At 41.2% G+C, this 20,786-nt stretch overlaps 1 protein-coding gene and 1 pseudogene across 13 annotated transcripts in view; one reads left to right on the forward strand and one right to left on the reverse strand.

The window, feature by feature from the left end:
• The window catches only part of SYNJ1 (synaptojanin 1), a 90,971-nt gene that overhangs the window by 9,276 nt on the left and 60,909 nt on the right, over positions 1 to 20,786 (forward strand). For 12 of the 13 annotated variants that reach the window (XM_070785660.1, XM_070785685.1, XM_070785680.1 and 9 more), the window contains exons 3-4: positions 16,472 to 16,558; positions 18,419 to 18,686. In XM_070785660.1, the coding sequence (XP_070641761.1) occupies positions 16,472 to 16,558; positions 18,419 to 18,686 (355 nt within the window). Of the gene's footprint in view, positions 1 to 6,352; positions 9,806 to 16,471; positions 16,559 to 18,418; positions 18,687 to 20,786 lie in introns of those variants that run through there. The other variant, XM_070785705.1, reaches the window with a different exon arrangement.
• LOC109553196 (large ribosomal subunit protein eL34-like) lies at positions 6,008 to 6,361 on the reverse strand (annotated as a pseudogene).

The raw sequence follows: 20,786 nt of genomic DNA on the forward strand, positions 1-20,786 counted from the left end.
TTTGTCCTCCCACTTTATATAATAACAACAAAACAAACAAAAAATGTGAAACAGTTGTCAGCTCTTGAACCATAGGCAGCACAAGACACTGATCCCTGAGAGAAGGGAAACAAATGAGGTGATTCTTGTTTGTGGGTTGCTGCCTTGAGAGTTTCCAGGCTACAATAGCATCAGGAGGAACCCAGACAAAGCCTGGCAGTCTCCCCGAATTGAGACAGAGTAGGGACTTTGGGGAAACTGGGGCATCTAGAGTTCTCAGGACTGAGTACCAGCATAAGGATATCTGCACAGAGCTCCTGAGATGCATGGTGGGTTCCACGTGGTCCCTCAGCTGAGTTCTGTTTGGTACCAGTGTGAGAGGAAGCTACCAAGACTGGGAAAGAAGCACCCAAAAGGAGCCAGCAGAAAAATTCCTGGTGCTCACCCAGGTCTGGGAATAGGTCATGGTCCAAACAGCCAGAATTGAGAAAGCTGTTTGGTTTGAGCACCCCGAGAGGGGTATATATTGGTTCATTAGTGGGCCCAAGTTGCTCTCAACCACATGCTGCTCTGGTCCTGCCCAACAGGCTTCAAAGCAACACCCAAAGGGATCAAACTGTTTGCAAATAGTTTCCAAATAGCTCAACTGTATCACAGAACACAGTTTAGCACTGTTCACAGGAACACAAAGTGTATATACATATATCCAGCATTCAACCCTGTAAATTTCACAGTGTCTGGCATTCAATTAAAAATTACCATGCATGCAAAGAAGCAAGAAAATATGCCACATAACGAGAAAAGTCAATCTGTAGAAACAGATGCTCAAATTAATAAGAACATTAAAACAGCTATTATAAATATACTCCGTATGTTCAGGAACACAAGAAAGAATGAGCATGTTAAGGAGAGGTATACAAAATGTGAAAGACCCAAATCAGACTTCTAGAAATGAAAACAGCAATGTCTGAAATGAAAAAAATACACTGATAGGGATTAATAGATTAGACTGCAGAATAAATGAATGACAAATTTGAAGATGCAATAATAGACAACTCAAATGAAACATGGGGAAAAAGACTTAAATAGATAAACAGAACATCAGAGGGCTGTGGGAAAATCTCAAGTGGCCGGATATATACACATGGGCTTCCCTGATGGCTCAGCTGGTTAAGAACCTGCCTGCCAATGCAGGAGACACAAGAGGTACAGGTTTGATCCCTGGGTTGGGAACATCCCCTGGAGGAGGGATTGGCAATCCACTCCAGTATTCTTGCCTGGAGAATCACATGGACAGAGGAGCATGGCAGGCTACAGTCCATGGGGTCGCAAAGAATTGGATATGAATGAAGTGACTGAGCACACACACATGTATATATAGTTGGAATCCTAAAAGGGAGGGGTGGAGCCGGGAAATATTTGAAGAAATTGTGGCTGATAATTTTCCAAAGTTGATGAAAACTATAAATCCACAGATCCTAGAAGCTAAATGAACCATAAGCAGAAGAAACATGAAGAGAAAGAACTACACATGGTCAAATTGCTTAAAACCAGTGACAGAAAAATTCTAAAAATAATCCAAGAAAGAAAAAAGACATATGTGTAGAGGAATGAAGACACGAATCATGATAGACATTTCTTTAGAAGCAATTTAACCTGGGACTTCCCTGGTGGTCCAGTGGTTAAGACGCCACACTTCCAGTGCCGGGAATGTGGATTAGATCCCTGGATGAGCGGCTAAGATCCCACATGCTGTGCAGCATGACTCAAAAAAAGAAAAAAGAAACAGTCCAACCCAGAGGAGAAAGAGCTAGGTCTTTAATGAGCTGAAATGGAAAAAAAACAGAAGAATAATGAAAAAAAAAACCAAAACAAAACCCAAAACCTGTCCATCTAGAATTCTGTACTCCATCACAAAGAAAGGTGATGTAAAGACTTTTTAGATGTTCAAAAGCCAAAACAAAATGAGCTAATTATATGAATAGCGATTTAGATTAGTATTGCTTTTCTTTATATCTAGTGCCAGTATTTTCAGAAATTCTGAGTTTATAAAGACTGAGTCAGTTTTGTTAATTGTGTATATGTGTGTGTGTGTTATTTGCTTAGTTGTGTCCGATTCTTTGTGACCCCATGTACTGTAGCCCTCCAGGCTCCTCTGTCTGGAATTTTCCAGGCAAGAATACTGGAGTGGGTTGCCATTTCCTTCAACGTGGGAATCTTCCCGACCCAGGGATCAAACCCAGGTCTCCTGAATTGCAGGCAGATTATTTGCCACCTGAGCCTCCAGGGAAGCCCATTTTGTTACTTAGTTATGTTTAAACTCTAAACTTGAAAGATGCAGAAAGAGTGGAATGGACTTATGCAGTTGGGGTTAGCTTTGTAAGTAGAGTGCCAGAAGGAGGTTTATCTGTAAAAAATTGTGTCTTATGTTTTGATGGTGACACAGTTGCTTGAGATTTTTAATAGTTGTTAATAAGAATTTGTGTTTTATCTTTTTCCACTAAAATAGGTTTTGCCTGTTTGCCTATAATGTAAGCCATTGTTATCCCTCTGTAATGTTCTACAGTATGAGCAGAGCATTCATGTTGGCATACATTTCGTAGCCACTGAACTAATAGAATTACTGTGAGTGCATTTGGAGAGATGCATTAACTCTCCCTCGTCAACTGGACACTATTTAATTACTCCCACATTTCAGGTTGAAAGACTGTATGTGCCCTTTACACTCCTAGATGATTCTGAGATAACTTAAGTCAGTTAAAAGTAAAAAGAGGGACTTCCCTGGTAGTCCAGTGGTTAAGAATTTGTCTACCAATGCAGGGGATGAGGGTTTGATTCCTGGTCAGGGAACTAAAATCCCACATGCAGTAGGGCAAGTAAGCCTGTGCACCGAGACTGGAGAGCCAGCCACTCTAGAGCCCAGCCCATGCACCGTAACAAGAGCAGCCTGGCGCCCTGCAGGCCATGGGGTTGCACAGAGCCGGACGCGACTGAGCCACTGAACTGCGCTGAAGACCATAGGATGGGGTTCCCAGGTGGCTCAGTGGTAAAGAATCCGCCTGCCAAGCAGCAGACGTGGGTTCGATCCCTAGGTCTGGAAGATCCCCTGAGAAGGAAATGGCAACCCATTCCAGTATTCTTGCCTGCAAAATCCTGTGGACAGAGAAGCCTGGTGGGCTACAGTCCATGGGGTCACCAAAGGGTTGTGGACACAACTTAGCAACTAAACAACAGCAACAGACCATAGGATTACTGTAGTCTGTTGACTACCTTACTGAAATGTAGATAAACAAAGTCTTTTAATATCCTGTGGTTCATATTCTAAGCATAGGCAGGATGAATCATACTATTAAGTAAATTCCTAGCTGCTGGTACATTAGTGCTCGTTAGTGGTCTGTCTTGGTCAGCGCTAGGGAAGTGACGTTGGAGAATGGGGTAGAAATGTAGTTACCAGATGTGTAGATGTTACAACACTGTGTGGGACTGACACAGAGCTGGGTAAAATAATTACTGATTGTGGACGGCACAGTTGAGATCCAACTTTTTTAGACTGAGAAAATGGATTAGAACCTGAAACATGAAAAATGCACTTTCCCCTTGTTTAATTTTTGTGTCCATTCCTGAACCACGTGCTGTGTGTGTAGGGCCAGCAGGACTGCTTGGGTTGGACAGATGATTGGCAACAGGAGACAACTTTGTGTAGTTGTCTGAGTTCCCATAAAGCCGCTACCAGCAGGATGCTACATAGTAAGGAAGGGTTGATGGCCACCTTGACCACTGTGTTCCTTCAAACCTGCTCTTCCTTCAGTCTTCTTTACTCGGGGAGTTGCCCTCCATCCCCCTGGCTGTTTAAACCAGAACTTAAGAATCACCCTCTACCCCTCCTTCACTCTGGTTTTACACATTCACTCCATTACCAAATCCAGTCAACTCAACCTCCTAATTTCATTGAGAATCCATGCAGTTTACCATTTCAGCTGGTTTTGCATCAGTAATGCCACTGCATTCTTTTTCATGGACCATTGTAATTGCCTCAACTGGTCTCCCTGCTTCCACTCTCCCCACCCAACTCTGCAGTGTTTTTAAATATGCAGTTTACTTTTTTAATGTTTTAAAAGTTTGTTTATTTTGACTGCGCTGTGTCTTTGTTGCTGCGCCTGGGTTTCCTCTAGTTATAGCGAGCAGGGCCTATTTTGTTGCGGGGCATGGGCTCTAGGCGTGCAGGCCCAGTGGGCATGGTGCATGGGTTTAGCTGTCCTGTGGCACTTGGAATCTTCCTAGCACAGGGAACTTTTGACCCCTGCATTGGCAGGTGGATTCTTAGCCACTGGACCACCAGGAAAGTCCTAAATACACAATTGAGATCTTATTCGCCTGCTCAATACCCTTCAGTGGTTGGCCACTGAACTTAAAATGCAGAGTCTTTAAAATGGCCTGCAGTGAAGTGGAGCCCTGCCCCCCTCCTCACTCTTACACTGTACTGTCTCTTGGTTTCTGTGTTCCAGCCACATTGGCCCTTTTTTAAGTTATGAATGTCTCAAATTCTTTCTGGTCTCAGGGTCTTCACATATGCTGTTGCTTCTGCTCAAGATTTTATTTTTAAAAATAAACTTGTTCACACATGTGGAAAAGTACATAAACCATAAATGTTCAACTTGATGACTTATTACAGAGTGAACATATTAATGTTGCCACTACCAGGTTGAGAACTAGAACATTATTGCTGGCTCTCCTTTCCAATTATTATCTCCATCATGATATGCAGAGATCATAACTGCACGATTGCTTGCATCATAGATTAGTTCTGTCTGGTTTCCAACTTAACATAAATGAAATCATTCAGTAAGTATTCTCTTGCACCCAGCTTCTTTCATTCAGTGTTAAATATGGGAGATCTTGCTTGTGATAGCGTATAGCAGTAGTTTATTCATTTTCATTGCTATGTAGTATTCCATTGTATGAATGTTCTGGTGTTCTGTTGACATTGGCTTTATTTTCAATTTTTTCTATTACAGATGATTCTAGTATGAACATCCTTCTACATGTCTTTCGGTGCACATACTTTAATTTCTCTGTTGGATATTCTTAGGAATGAAATTTCTGGTTTTAGGGTATATGGATGTTCCTGGAACACTCTTAACCTTTACTCTTCAGATACCAACTAAAAGGTCACTTCCACAGGCAGGCAGGCAGGCAGGCCTGCCTCCAACAAACAATTTTAAATTAGGTTCTCTTGCTGCAGTCTATTGGAACTCCATCATTGTGCTTAATATAATTTTGCACTTGTGTGATTATATAATGCCTGTCTTCCCAATGGAAGGTATTAGGGCACTGACTTTTTTTATTCCTGGAATAGACATTCAGTACAGACTTATTGCACCAATGAGTGAAAGGTTATTTTGAAATGTTACTAAGATTGGGGTGTATAATTTATATAGAACACTAATTTGGACAGTGGGTTATCTTTCAGCTAAAAGTTTAGTTATTTAATAGTACAAAGAAAACCATTTTCTTTTCAAATAATTTTTTTCTTTATGTATGATAAAATTGAAAGAGGCTTTCTTGCCAGCTGCTTACATGATCTTAAATGAATCACTTAACCTCTAGTCTTTTTCTTCTGGAAATGAGTAGCTTGGCCTGTAGACCTCGAGGATCCTCTGACTTGAGGCTCTCTACATGCAAATAAGCCAACCACAAAGTGCGGTGCATGCAACCTCAGGCAAATTGTGATTCTAGGCAGGGTATGCCGATTTGTCATCTTGTTTTCATATTCTTACCGGCTTTTTTCAGCTTGGTCTTCTGAATCAGCTAAGGAAAGGTGTCTGTTCCCACCTGGAAGGCTTGAGCCACAGTAGAAGGTTGACCTTGGATGGCAGGATCTTAACTGAGTAATGTAATTATTTAGCTTGAAGTATTGTAATTCATCAGAAGTTAGAGGAATCTACATTTAAATTTAATTCAGAAATACCATGGACGTTTTTAAAGAAATGACATTTTTTTTTTTTATTACTCAAAAATGCTTCATTTTTTATTTAGTTTTCTGACTCTGTGCTTGTGCTTTCAACACTTTCACAACGATCTTCTGCTCCTCTTTAAGGAAAGCGTGCTTGATCCTGTCACGGACACATTTAGCACACATGGAACCACCATAGGCTTGGCTGACATGCTTATTCATTTTAGACAATCTCATGAGAACTTTAGGTTTCACAGCACGAACACCTCTAAGTCAGCCTGGGCACACACCACATGCAGATTTTGGTTTTTTCCCAATCTCCTTGGTATAAAGGTAAACAACTGTATTACCAGGGGTTCGGGACAGCCTGGTTTTGTTAGAGGCTGTATTGTAGGACAGCCTACGATGGTATGTCAGACGTTGCACCATCCTGAATGCCTGTAGCTGCCATCCCCACAAGAGGAAAAAGGAAGTCCTTGCAGGTTCAAGAAATGACATTTTAAATTATCTGATGATCTTAGATCATAAGATCTAATTTTGCTTCTTTGGGTTCAGATGGTGGGGTTATTAGCAAGGCGGGTATGACCACCATGTCACAGTTATCCTGTTTATTAAGCCTCTATTTAGATTCATAACTCAGGAAAGTCAATAAATAGGTATATGATTGTTTTCATCTGAATTTCTGTACCTGATCTTTTTTTAAAATTTGTTTATTTTCAATTGACAGATAATTGCTTTACAGTATTATATTGGTTTCTATCAAACATCAGCCTGAATGAGCCATAGGTTTACCCATGTCCCCTCCCACTTGAGCATCTCTCCCACCTCCCTCCCCCTGCCACCCTTCTAGGTTGGTACTGAGCCCCAGTTTCAGTTCCTGAGTCATACAGCAAATTCCCATTGGCTCTCTATTTTGCATATGGTAACATATGTTCCATGTTACTCTCTCCATATATCTCAACCTCTCCTTCCTCCCCACAGCCATGTCCACCAGTCTGTTCTCAATGTCTGTGTCTCCATTGCTGCTCTGCAAATAGGTTCATCAGTACTACCTTTCTAGATCCCATATATATGTGTTAGTATACAATATCTCCAAATAGGAAAAGGAGTATGTCAAGGCTGTATATTGTCACCCTGCTTATTTAACTTATATGCAGAGTACATCATGAGAAACGCTGGACTGGCAGAAACACAAGCTGGAATCAAGATTGCCGGGAGAAATATCAATAACCTCAGATATGCAGATGACACCACCCTTATGGCAGAAAGTGAAGAGGAACTAAAAAGTCTCTTGATGAAAGTGAAAGAGGAGAGTGAAAAAGTTGGCTTAAAGCTCAGCATTCAGAAAACGAAGATCATGGCACCCAGTCCCATCACTTCATGGCAAATAGATGGGAAAACAGTGGAAACAGTGTCACTTTATTTTTTGGGGCTCCAAAATCACTACAGATGGTGACTGCAGCAATGAAATTAAAAGATGCTTACTCCTTGGAAGGAAAGTTTTGTCCAACCTAGATAGCATATTCAAAAGCAGAGACATTACTTTGCCAACAAAGGTCCGTCTAGGCAAGGCTATGGTTTTTCCAGTGGTCATGTATGGATGTGAGAGTTGGACTGTGAAGAAGGCTGAATGCTGAAGAATTGATGCTTTTGGAATGTAGTGTTGGAGAAGACTCTTGAGAGTCCCTTGGACTGCAAGGATAGCCAACCAGTCCATTCTGAAGGAGATCAGCCCTGGGATTTCTTTGGAAGGAATGATGCTAAAGCTGAAACTCCAGTACTTTGGCCACCTCATGTGAAGAGTTTTCTCATTGGAAGAGACCCTGATGCTGGGAGGGATTGGGGGCAGGAGGAGAAGGGGGATGACAGAGGATGAGATGGCTGGATGGCATCACTGACTCGATGGACGTGAGTCTGAGTGAACTCCGGGAGTTGGTGATGGACAGGGAGGCCTGGTGTGCTGTGATTCATGGGGTCACAAAGAGTCAGACAGGACTGAGCGACTGAACTGAACTGAACTGAACTGATACAATATTTGTTTTTCTGTGTACCTGATACTATGTTTCATTATTTGCCATAAATTCTCATTTGAAAAGAGAGGTATAACACCAGCAATGCTGAGTAATGCCAGTCACGTCATATGACATAGTACCATAAAAGTAAGCCAGTCGAACAGAAAAGGTGTTGAATATTGTGATAGAGAACAATTGGTAGGTTAAATTTTGATAGAGAACAATTGATCTATTTATACACTGAGTGTTTTCTGTAGTCTATAAAGAGATCAAAGAGTTTATAAAGCTATATATAGGTTTATAGCTTCTATTTTCATTATTTTCCTGTAGCTTAAATAGGAAATGTAGATTAGGCCTACCTTCAGACATTAATTTGTTCAATTCAAAAACTGTGAAACACCCTCAGAGCTAAAATAATGACTAAAATTGTAGGATATCACTAGCTCATGGCTTTGGTAGTTTTAAATACTTATTAACTACTTCTCCGATGGTAGGTGAAGGCAACCTTATGATCTTCCAACTATAACTTTGACAGGGGGCTCCCCTGGTAGCTCAGTGATAAAGAATTTGCCTGCCAATGCAGGGGACACAAGTTACATCCCCGGTCCAGGAAGATCCCACATGCTGTGGGACAACTAAGTCCATGTGCCACAACTACGAGGCCACAACCACTAAGTCACCTGGGAAGCCCCATCAGCATAAGAAGGACTATTTTCTATGAGAAATATGCAAAAGATTTATGACAGAATACTAGCAATATATTTCATCCTTAAATATTTTTTGGAGAGTATGTGCTTATAGCACATATTTTATTTTGCTTTAAATTCTTTTCTGTGACCTGATTCCTGTTCATATATTCAGTAGGAGTAGAATCCTAGGGCCTTCAGATAATCAATCCTAATGATATGAGATTATACTTAAAAATGTAACTAAAATTATAAATTTACACTGAAGGTAGCTCAGTGTTCTCTGGAAATGCACATTTGTATTTAGAGTGAAGACTAAGATTTAAAGCATGAATGAAAGATAGTTTCAAACATGAGAAGAAAAGTTTTGCCTTTAAAAAAAAAAATTATTTATTTATGGCCACATGGCTTGTGGAATCTTAGTTCCCTGACCTGGGATTGAACCCATGCCCCGCTGCATTGGAAGCACAGAATCTTAACCACTGGACCACCAGGGAAGTCCCAAGTTTTTCCTTTTAAAATAAGGAAAATAAGAGTGGAGTTAACATACTGTTGACGTCTGAAGTGTAATAGCAGTAACTTCAGAAGCCGGGCTCTGACTTGACTTCCGTGCTTAAAGTGTGAGCTGAAGAGGTGGGGCCTTCTTACTTCAGCTGAACTGCTCAAGATCCTGGCTCAGAAGGACTTGGAAAACAATGGGCTTCTTGGCCATTCATTCATACCTACTGGTGTTTAGAAACCAGTCACTTGTAAAAAGGAAGGCTTGACTTTCCTAGCATTTCATTTGTTAAATAGCAACAACATGAAGAGGAAAGGGGAGAAAAAAATACCTCTTACAAAAATCAGTCCGTTCCCCTCATGGAAAGCACAGTGGAGAACCTTTTTATCAGCAAGGCAGCACTTAGGGGAGAATGAGCGGCCTGAGCTTCCGCACAGCCAGGCTTCCTGGACTTTGAGCTCTGCTCCTCCTCTCACTCTGTGTCCTCCGAGCTCTCCGCCCCTGCTGCCATTTCCTGTGCTCCATAGCGTGGATCCTGGTTTGCAGTCACCTAATGGTGCCCATCTTCCCCATCTCTACTTCACCCCTCACCACAGACATCACATTCGAAAATTGCCTCCTTTACTGTGAGGAATTGTTAAACTTCAACGATGAGGGTTTTCAAATGCTGTCAGTGGTAAGATGTAATGTTTATCTTCTTTGCATATTTTTTTAAAACTAACAAACCATTCCCTTTTATGCCCAAACCTCTTTTTTTTTTTTTGGAGTTAAGTTTTATTTGGTTCAAAATAAGGACTGCAGCCCAGGACACAGTGCCTCATATAGTTCAGAAGAAATGTTCCTCTCAATTTATTATTTTTTTTTCTGTTAGATGAAAATCTAGTCAGCAGCTGCAGTGTTCAGAGGCTTGGGTTAGGTGGGTATCGTGTTGAGATATAAGTAAGTAAAACCTAGTTTCTATTGCTATTAGTAGACAAGAGATTTCCTTCCAGCCAGAGTACTCAGGGAAAACTTTAGGAAGAAAGCAGCATTTTTGGTTAGGTATTGAAAGGTGATGGGCTTCCCTGGTGGCTCAGTGGTAAAGACTGCCTGCCAGCGTGGGAGACCGGTTTTGAGCCCCGATCTGGGAAGATCGCACATGCTGAGGAACAGCTAAGCCTGTGCGCCACGTCTGCTGAGCCTGTGCTTTGGAGCCTGCGGGTCGCAGCTACTGAGCCAGTGCACCTGGAGCCTGTGCTCCACAGCAAGAGAAGTCACCTCGATAGAAGCCTGCGCACCGCAACTGCAGAGTGGCCCCACTCACCCCAACTAGAGGAAAGCCTTCACAGCAACGAAGACCCAGCACAGCCAGATAGATCAATGACTAACAAATATTCAGGATGGAAAGAACGCTGTGAATAAGGAAAGGGAGGTGGGGGTGAAGAACATGGAGCCTGTAGGAGGCAAGCACATTCTGGTTTTGGCTGAAGCTGGGATGCGAGGGTAGAGTGTTAAGGGGACAAGAAAGATGGGGATGGACTGAGTAAATTCGTGACAAATGCTGCGTTTTATCTAAAGGTTATACACGTTATTTTAAAGCGTTATGGCTTTCCTATTTTAAGTGATCTCTTTATAGTAGAGATTCTCAAATTGTTTTCTAGAAATTAAATTATCAGAGAAATGGAACAATAATTTAGTCAGGTCCCTCCTAATTATATATTTCTCAGTATTTCATGGAGTTTCATAAAATACGGGAGTCTTTTTTTTCCCCTCAGTTAAAAAAATACACATATGGGAAGGAAATAAAATTGAATTATAAGTAATTATCTTAATGCCATTTAGAGATACAGACTTCTTAATTTAGGAATATGCACATGTATTTCTAACAGCTATTTTTGCTGGCTACATTAAAATGAAAAAAAAAACACATTAAATAATGTTACATGTATGGAAAAGTTGAAGTTCAGCACAAAAGAATTTTCTTTTTCTGAACTATTTGACACTATTAAGTTGCTAACATGAGGTAAACAGGGTTTATCTGTTTCCCCTAAATGCTTTATTATAATATTTCCTAGAAAGGCATTCTTCTGCATAACTACCAGATAACCGTCAAAAAATGAACATGGTACCAGCTGTCCAATTCTCAGACTCTATTTTAGTTCATTAGCTGTCCGAACAATATCTTTCATAGCAAAAAGATCGAGTTGAATTGTGTATATTATATTTAGTTATCATGTCTCTTTAGTATCCTTAGATGTGGAGAAGTTTCCCAGTCTTTGACATTTATGACTATAAAGTGTTATGGCTTTTGAAGGCGAGGGCCAGTTGTTTGGTAGAAATGTCCCTCACTCAGAATTTGTCTGATGGTTCTTCCTGTTCAGAGTCATGTGGTGTTGGCAGGAATATTACAGAACAGTGTGCTTTTCATGGTATCCTGTCAGCTGACACAGTGTTGACTTGTCCCATTTACTGTTGGTGTTCACTCTGATAACTTGTGTTGATGTGGTATCTGCCAGGCGTCACTGGCCAGCTCTTTTTTCCTTTATAATTAATAAGTGTTTGAAGGTGAGGTACTTTGAGACTGTGTATGATCCCATTGCTCTTCAAACTTTAAGTTTATGGGTTTATTCAGGGATTTATAATCTTTTACTCTTAAAATTTGTCTTAAAATTGTCCCAAATTTTGCCAGAAGAAGAAGCCCCTTTAAGGCTGGCTTCTGTATTTTTGTGACGTGCCTTAATTGTTCTTTGAACACTTGTTTACTTTCTGGCACAAAAATTTGTTCTAGCCTTGTCTTGCCCCTGCTGTTCTCCTGGAATCAGCCATTTCTCCGTGGAGTCCTAGTTCCTTTTAGTGGAGAATGTATTAGAAAGCAAGATCTGAGTGCTGGCTGTGTTGTCTGTTATTGAGCATTGCTGATCACAGGTCCTGTCAATTGATAGAGTGAAGGAAAATGTATAAGCGTGTATGTATATGCAAGGGTCTCCCCCTGGCTCAGTGGTGAATAATCCGCCTGCAGGGCAGGAGACACAGGAAGTGAGGATTCGATCCCTGGAAAATCCCCTAGAGGAGGAAATGTCAACCCACTCCAGTACTCTTAGCAGAAAATCCTGTGGACAACGGAGCCTGGTGGGCTATAGTTCATGGGTTGCAAAGAGTCGGACACGACTGAGCACAAGTGGGTCTATGTATTTGAAAGTATAATTATGCCCACCCATTTCTGTCTTTGTCTGTCTCTCTAGAAAACTGAGTTCACAGTGGTAACTCCAGTTCCGATCAGCACCACAGCATCTTTTCTGGTTTTCTCTCTGTGTTTGTACTGCCCTTTTCCGACAGTGAGAAACCTGCTCCGTGGTTCTTGGTCGTCCCCCTGTGTATAACCAACCACTCTCCTGTTGCCACTACAGCCTCATCCACCCCACGGGTGGCTTCCTTGCCCCACTGGGGCTCTAGCACCCTGCTTGGAGCCTCCGTCCAACGCACCGTGCCTTCTCTACTCTTTCAAGCTCCAGCATCCTTTTGCAGGCCATTCCCACCATTCCTGGGTGGACACCACCCTTCTTACTCCGCTCAGACTTCATCACCTCCTGCCCGCTGCCCCTCCCCTCAAATGGAGTCTTTCTTTCCCCACCTGTGGCTTCAACTCCATGAGCAGGGACACCTTCTTACTCTCCCTGGACTCACAGCCTGCGAAGGACCTCCTTCCATTCTACCCCACACCTTTGAAGCATAAATGAAACAACAGTTAATCATCTACTGTCCTTTAGAGTAAAGATATTTAAGAAGGAAACACTAGGTTTTCTTTTATAAAATTGGAAGGATCTAGAGGTAAATGTTCATATGGTTCTGAAATCGCCTTCACCAGTTCACTGAACATAAATTACTGAACTCCTCCTGGGTGCCAGGCACTGAGCTAGCCCACCGGGGACAGGCCAGTGGATTAGACAAAGCCGCTTCCCTCAAGAAGCTGCCTTCTCTGACTGTTGGAGTGTAGCCAGGGTAGTAAATTAGTAACCTCCCTAAGCCTGTTCCCTCCTGTCAAATATTTGTCACTCTAAAAAATAATTTAAAATTTCATTTAATATTTTGAGAAGAAACCAAAAAATTCCTGGCAGGGAAAATGACATCTCATCTATTCTTTGAATCATTTTTCTTTCCTTTAGCATTATTTTAGTTAAGAATATACACTTTAATTTAAATTGTGTATGTTTGTGTGTGTGTCCTGTTCCCTGAGTCTCAGAATATAATACAAAAGCACAAATAACTAAACAGTATGACATTTGTTCACCTGTTTGAATCAGGTGACAGTCTAATAGATGGGTCTTCTTTGGGCCTGAAAAACATGGTAGATTCATATATTTGGAGCACAGTTATTGAAAAGGTAATTATTATGCATTATTAGAAGAGAGAAGATTTTGTTGCATGGTAATTTAAGTTATAAAATGACTTTGTCTTTTCTAAGGGAAGGTGTATGTTAGTTGCTTAGGCATGTCTGACTCTTTGCGACCCCATGAACTATAGCCTACCAGGCTCCTGTGTCCATGCGACTTTCCAGGCAAAAATACTGAAGTGGGTGGCCATTTCCTTCTCCAGAGGGAAAGTGACAACTTAACACTAAAAATATATTTTCTTTTTAACCCTATTACTGGTATTTGAACCTAAATGGTTGGTGCTAAAACTGATAGATATATCTGGTAATTTCTATATTACTGTACTAGTGGTAGTGTTTGAAATGCATATAACGTGTAAACTCTAGAATAGAATTTGCCCTGGAAACCATGCCTTCTATCATCAGAGAGATAACAAGCCTCTCTAAGGTTTGCTTTTGTACATTTTGTACTTACAAGGCAAGATGTGGGAGAAGGGGTTCCTCTATTACTTTAAAATTAAAAATTGTGTTGTGATATTTTCTAACTTGGAGAAGGCGATGGCACCCCACTCCAGTACTCTTGCCTGGAAAATCCCATGGACGGAGGAGCCTGGTAGGCTGCAGTCCATGGGGTCACTAAGAGTCGGACACGACTGAGCGACTTCCCTTTCACTTTTCACTTTCATGCATTGGAGAAGGAAATGGCAACCCACTCCAGTGTTCTTGCCTGGAGAATCCCAGGGAGCGGGGAGCCTGGTGGGCTGCTGTCTATGGGGTCATACAGAGTCGGACACGACTGAAGTGACTTAGCAGCAGCAGCATTTTCTAACTCTGTTCCTTGTCATTGAATGTTAGGAGTAACTTCTATAAATATATAGTGTAACAAATAATAATGATAGGAACTCTAGGAATGAAGAATGAAATTCACATCGCCATAACTTTAATGGCTTGGTGAAATCGTCCTCACTCCCTAACTTCATACAGGTGGTTTGATAAAAATAAAGGCCCACCGCAGTAAAGAGCATGCTAAAGAAGTGTGACATCATCAGGTGGCTGAGTGAGTGACTCAGTCTTTTTTTAATATTTATTTATTTATTTGGCTGCATGGGGTCTTAGTTGCAGCATTCCAGATCTTTAGTTGCGGCACGTGAACTTCTGGTTGCCCCACGTGGGATCTAGTTCTCTGACCAGGAATCGAATGCCGGCCCTCTGCATTGGGAGCTTAGGAGTCTTAGCCACTGGACCACCGTTCAGTCTTAGCCTCTGCTGCCAACTAGCAGAGCACAGCTCATTCGACAGCAGAAGTGGGATAATCAGGAAGAAGTCTAAAAGTCAGTGGTCTGAAAAGAGGTGAGGCAGGCAGGGAAGATGAGCTGTCTGGAGAACCCTGGAGACGAGCTTCGAGACAAAGGAAAGAGCTTTAATGCAGAATACTATGGGATATTAGGCAAAGCAGTAGACTGAGACTATGGCCGTTTTGTTGGCAATAGAGATCAACAGAGAAGACTGTAAGAATCTGCTTACAAGCGTTTGTAAGGTGGAACACATGCATATTGTCAAAACATATTCAATACTGTGATTCTGTATCAGAATGTAATTTATTAGAATATTTATTAGACTTTGTAATATACTGTATTTTATGTGCAAATCTTTGAGAAATGAGAGAAGGGAAAAGTACAAGAGATAAGAGATAAATAAGGAGTGAGCCAGTCATCTAAGAGGTGAACTGGGAGCTGTGGGGTAGGCTGTGGATTAGGGAGGGCAGTGAAGAAGGAAAGAACTGGAAAGGAAAGGATGGAATGAAAAAGAGGCTCCTGTCTTTCCAGATTTGTAGGCCTTAGAAGGTCATATTTGCTATTGTACATTGAGATACTAGCTGTGGTTTATGTTTCTTTGGTTCTGTGTCCAGTTTTCAATAAGTGTGTTTGCTAAGAACTCGGAAGGTTTTCCTTTAAAGCTTCAGGATTTGTTTTTGTTTTTTCTCAATAGAATGACCATCACAGCCTGTCTAAGGGAAATTGTTCTGTAGGTTGTATTCATTAGTGGATGACATTAACTTCATAGCAGAAGAAATAAATCCAGACGAAGGCCAGACTGACAATTTCCCTGTCCCTGTGCTTGACTCATGTGGTCAAGCATTACCATTAACTTTCATAATTTAAGCGTTAGTAGTCTTCCATGCGTCAAGCTCTGTTCTAAGTGTCAACGATTAAAGAATGAATAAGACAAGAGTTCCACCTTCAGGGAACAGGTTGGCTAATGAGAAAGACAAGTGATGAATATATTTTAAATGTTTTGGCAACATGAAGAGGGAGCTCTGTGAAATTCTTGTGCTTAGATAAATAAAGGTTTCAAGAAAGTGACTTTATGTCTTTGTTTTTCTAAGGTGAGTTCAGTTTTGGCCAGAGGCAAAAGTTGGGTCAAGCCTTGCAGGCAGAAAGCCAGATCACTGTGCAAAGGCACAGAGATGTAGAAAGTGTGTTTGGGCAACAGTGAGCGTCTCATGTGACTGGGGCATAAGGTGCATGGGCTGTGGAGGGAAGGGGAGCAATGAGGACTGAAGCAGAAACGGTGGGTTGAGGCTAAAGTCTGGAAGAGTCTTTGTTAAGGGGTTGGGTGTTGTCCCGTAGGGATATCAGGACGCAGTGTGTTCCTGGTATTAAGATTAGCTAAACAGATCAGGGGGACAGCGAAGAAAATTCAAAAGCAACCTCCAAAAGATAGGAATATTATTAAAGATAGTAAGTACTTCAGGATCATTAGGCGAGGATGGATTCATGAATTGATGGTGCTGGAATAACTTGTTACTTCTTTGGGAAAAACTATTAAAGTTACTGGTTCAAAAAAAGATTTTATGCAGTACATTTATGTTAAGAATATCAGACTTAGATTCAGACTTTAGATTTTTGGTTGAAACTCTGGCTTTATAGCTAAAGCGAATCTGGTGTTTCAGGTCCTTTTTCTTATACTGAAGCTTTTTTTTTTTTTTTGTAGCATCAGCAGAAAAAGAGGCAATCAAGGGTACATACTCCAAAGTTCTAGATGCCTATGGACTTTTAGGTGTTTTACGATTAAATCTTGGTAAGTATTCAATATAATTCAATCTGTTTTTTCATTTCTGTTTTTGTAACTTTGAAGATTTGATAGACATTATTTCATAGACTCTGTATTTGATCTGTGAGTATAATCATCTCTTAACCTTGAGATGGTTGTTGCCTGAAAAGCCATGCTACATGCTCATGCTCTCATGATTCTAAATTCCAGAGACAGCATCCTGTCTGAACACTTTAAGAGATAGTAACATTGTTAGAAGAGAAAAATAAGGGCATTGCCCCCTTTTTTTTTTCTTGCTTCAGTGCACTTAAGGAAAGATGTCTTAGAACCACACACTGTTTCCCCTGGTTTGTGGTGGAAAAGATACCTGTTTTCTACTCAAAACATCTCAGCTTGAGCCTGTATGCCATTCAGTGTCATCATGGGCTGCAAAGTAACATTTGTGATCACCAGTTCTACAACAGTGTGACTCAGAGTGTGGCCCACGGACAGGTTACACTCCATGAACTGTTTTGTTAGTGGTCTGGATGAGAAAAGAAGCTGGTGCGGTCATGCAAATCAACACATGGCTTCCTTCATTGATAAAGTCTTACTGTGGAGAAAAAAAAAGAAGTCAGCTAAACCAAATAGAGAACTTAGTGAGGCAGTTTTCTCTTCTGGAGCAAGCACCTGTTCTCACTAAACTGGTAACTGAACTAGTCCATGGATAGTACTTTGAGGAGCACTGGTCTTGTCAAATGGAGATATGCCATTCGTTATGAGTCTGTCACACGTAAAGCACTGTGTGTGCGTGCGTGCTCACTCACTCAGTCATGTCCGACTCTTTGTGACCATGTGGACTGAAGCCCACCAGGCTCTAGTGTCCATAGGATTTCAGGCAAGAACACTGGAGTGGCTTGCCATTTCCTCCTCCAGGGTATCTTCCCGACTCAGGGGTCAAACCTGATTCTCTTGCATCTCCTGCATTGGCAGGCAGATTCTTTATCACTGTGCCACCTGGGAGCACTTAACTAGTATTGCCCTGGATCATCCTCACAGTCCAATGAGATTTGCTTTAATCTCATTTTCTTTTTTTATTTATTTTTTGGCCACCCCTCATGGCAGGTGGGATCTTAGTTCCCTGACCAAGGATCAAACTTGGATCCCTGCATTGGAAGCAGAGTCTTAACCATTGGACCGCCAGGGAAGTCCCTTAATCTTATTTTCTAAAGGCAGGATATCTCATGTTGCATATGTTAACACATGAAGTTGGTTGATGTAATAAGTAGTGGAGAAGCCAAGATGCAGGGCACTTCTGCCTATGTCAAGCCCCCACATGCTCAAAGTATACCACTGCTGAATTCCACCTTCATACTCACTGCACAGGATTTTTGTCAAAATTAGATGAAAAAAATTGCTATGAAAGTTTTTGTCAGCCAAATCACTTTATAAATTGTTACCAAAGACTTTTTCTTCACATAGCAGCAACAGCAGCAGCAGTTCACATTTAAATGCCATTTTTTCAACCTTACTGTTTATGAAAAACTCTCAATTCATTGTCTTGTCTGAACTTCTTACAATCATAAAGGAAAGGTAGGGAAGATAACACCTACATTTTAAAAATTTGATAAATCTCACATACTTTTAAGTAGAGGAATAATTTCATAAATGTAAGATTATTCTGTTAATGTTTAAATGCTTCATCATACTAAATGTATTTAACAAGGATTTTTTCTCCCAACTTCTGCCAAAATCTTGTTGTGAACTTAAATGTGTCTATGATAAATTTAAAATAACCACACTGTCAGATTTTAAAAGACAGAGACACTAGAAGAAAGTTGGAAGAAATTTTGAATAGCTTGTAGAATATTGGCACTTCCCATCCCATTAAGTCTTTGGTTTTTGCAGGTGATATTATGTTACATTATCTGGTCCTAGTCACTGGATGTATGTCTGTTGGAAAAATTCAAGAATCTGAAGTTTTCCGAGTTACTTCCACTGAATTTATATCACTGCGAGTTGATTCTTCGGATGAGGATCGCATTTCGGAAGTGCGAAAAGTTTTAAATTCAGGAAACTTTTATTTTGCATGGTCTGCATCCGGAGTCAGTTTGGATCTGAGTCTTAATGCCCACCGTAGCTTGCAAGAACACACAACTGACAATAGATTTTTCTGGTGAGTTTGTATTACGTTTTCCCTTGTGATCACGTGCAGTGCAGCCACTGGTGAGCTGGAACATGGAAGGCATAACAGTTATTTCTAGAGTGGGCAACGGTGGGCACGGCCAGTTGAGCACACCACTCTTTACTGTTGCGGGATCCTCAGTGGAGCATAGCAGATATCTGCCATCGTTTTATTAAAGTAGTCCTGTGACGTGAAACCCATTTACTCTTCCTGATCTAGACAGACCTTCCATTGCAGACATATATTTAAAATATTTATTTTTAAATCAGGAAGGAATTAATCATAATAGAATTGTGTTATTCATATGTATGGTTCTTAGTTTGAGATCTCATCTCTGGCCACATTTGCCTTTCTAAGCCTACATTCCCTTATTGTTTTAATTGGAAGGTTGTAAGTAAATGATTTTTTTTTTATTCAAGAGCAGCCGACTACAGGGAAGTAGTATGCTGGAATCAAGTTTAGTACTGTAATAAAATGGGACTTAAGTAGGTAACTGCCACATATTTCGGGATTATGCATGAAGGTGCTGTATGGTAAGTATGCGTTAATGGGGCAGCAGGACCCACATGACTGTAATTGGTATCGCTTTATTGGAACAGACCAGATTTCCAGTATAGTCGTTCTCTTGTCCACAGTCAGCATTGCTGTTGACTTTTTTCCTTAACACAATGGACAAATTGTATTTCAGTTGTTTACTTACGTTATAAGGCCAAAGTCCAGGACTATGCTCACAGCTTCCCTCAGTAATTCAGACTCGGGGGTTCCCCACTGTATACTTTCTCTCTCTCCCACTTCCACTATCTGCCTGAATGGTCCTGGAGAAAGGCCCTGGGGATCAGAGGGCTCAAAGTCAGCAATGCTAGGACTGGAAACTACATTTAGAGCAATAACTTGGTAGCTTGTAGCTCCCATAGAAGTGTCTTGGCCCAGAGTGGCATTGGGGAGCCAAGAAGGCAGAGGGAAAAGGGGCTTTGGAGCGCTGTATCTGGAGACTTGGAGCCTAGCGGAGGGCGAAAGGATGGCGGTGGGGAAGGGAGGGCATAGGAGAGATGAGTCGGCAGTCCCATCTGCTCATGTCAACCCGGCACTTCTCTGATGGAAGAGACACTGATGTTTCTGAAGAAGCTGATGGCGTTGCAGCTGGTCTTAGGGCAGCTCTCCTTACCTTTCTTCCCTCTGCTCTTTCTAACCCCACATTTCTTAGATTGAGAGAGAAAAGTTTCTCTGCCGTAATCAAGTCCAGGCAAATGCAGATGCATTGGCTAAATGGCCAGCAGTTAAGAATATCACAAAGTTTAATCCGTGGGAATAATTCTTTTATCTTTTCATTCAGTTATGGGTAGAAGTGGGGGCCAATTTAGATAACAGATTGAGGAGGTTTATGAGCTGGAAACAGGCTGAGCAAAGAGGAGGCTGAAATGCTAAAGGTGAGTTTTGCTCACTTTATAGTCTTTAAAGCTTTGCTAAGGATTAGAGTCTGGAGCTTCACTTTGCATAGAAAAAGGAAAGCTTTTAGAATTCATTATGCCAACCCTTGCAGCTTTGTAGAAATATTTCCCAAGATACAGCCAAGTAAGTTCTGTAGCCAGAGAGTGGCAAACACCTATCCCAAAAGCCCATGTAGTTTTAATCCATTGGGGATTTGAGGCTGCTGCCAGTTGAGAGTCAAGTGTAAACTTAAATAGAATTAAAACAGCAAGGCATTGACTGTGAAGAAAAACGAAAACTGACAGCAGAGGGAGAAATTCTATCTGAACAAATACACGGCTCCCACTGCTATTTAAATGGGGGACAATCAGTCTGTCCTACCTCTGCTATGATCTGGGCCTCAGCTTTGGTATCTGGATGAACTGGGTCACAGCCAGTTTGAGCTTTGCCAGTTCAGATCAAGGTAGATATTAAGTAAAGTGTGGAAACTGAACTCACGTTTTTAAATTAGTAATATTCATCGGATTTAACGTTATCCCAAGAGTAAGCCTACTACTCACTGACTTTCCAGTCTGCTTTCTTCAGTGGATAAGAGAGGCTGGGGTTATATCTGGTTTATCAGGATTACAAGTGGCCACTACCTGTTTACTGTCCCCTGCAGCG

This window comes from Bos indicus, chromosome 1, assembly GCF_029378745.1.
Source record: "Bos indicus isolate NIAB-ARS_2022 breed Sahiwal x Tharparkar chromosome 1, NIAB-ARS_B.indTharparkar_mat_pri_1.0, whole genome shotgun sequence".
Lineage (NCBI taxonomy): Eukaryota > Metazoa > Chordata > Mammalia > Artiodactyla > Bovidae > Bos > Bos indicus.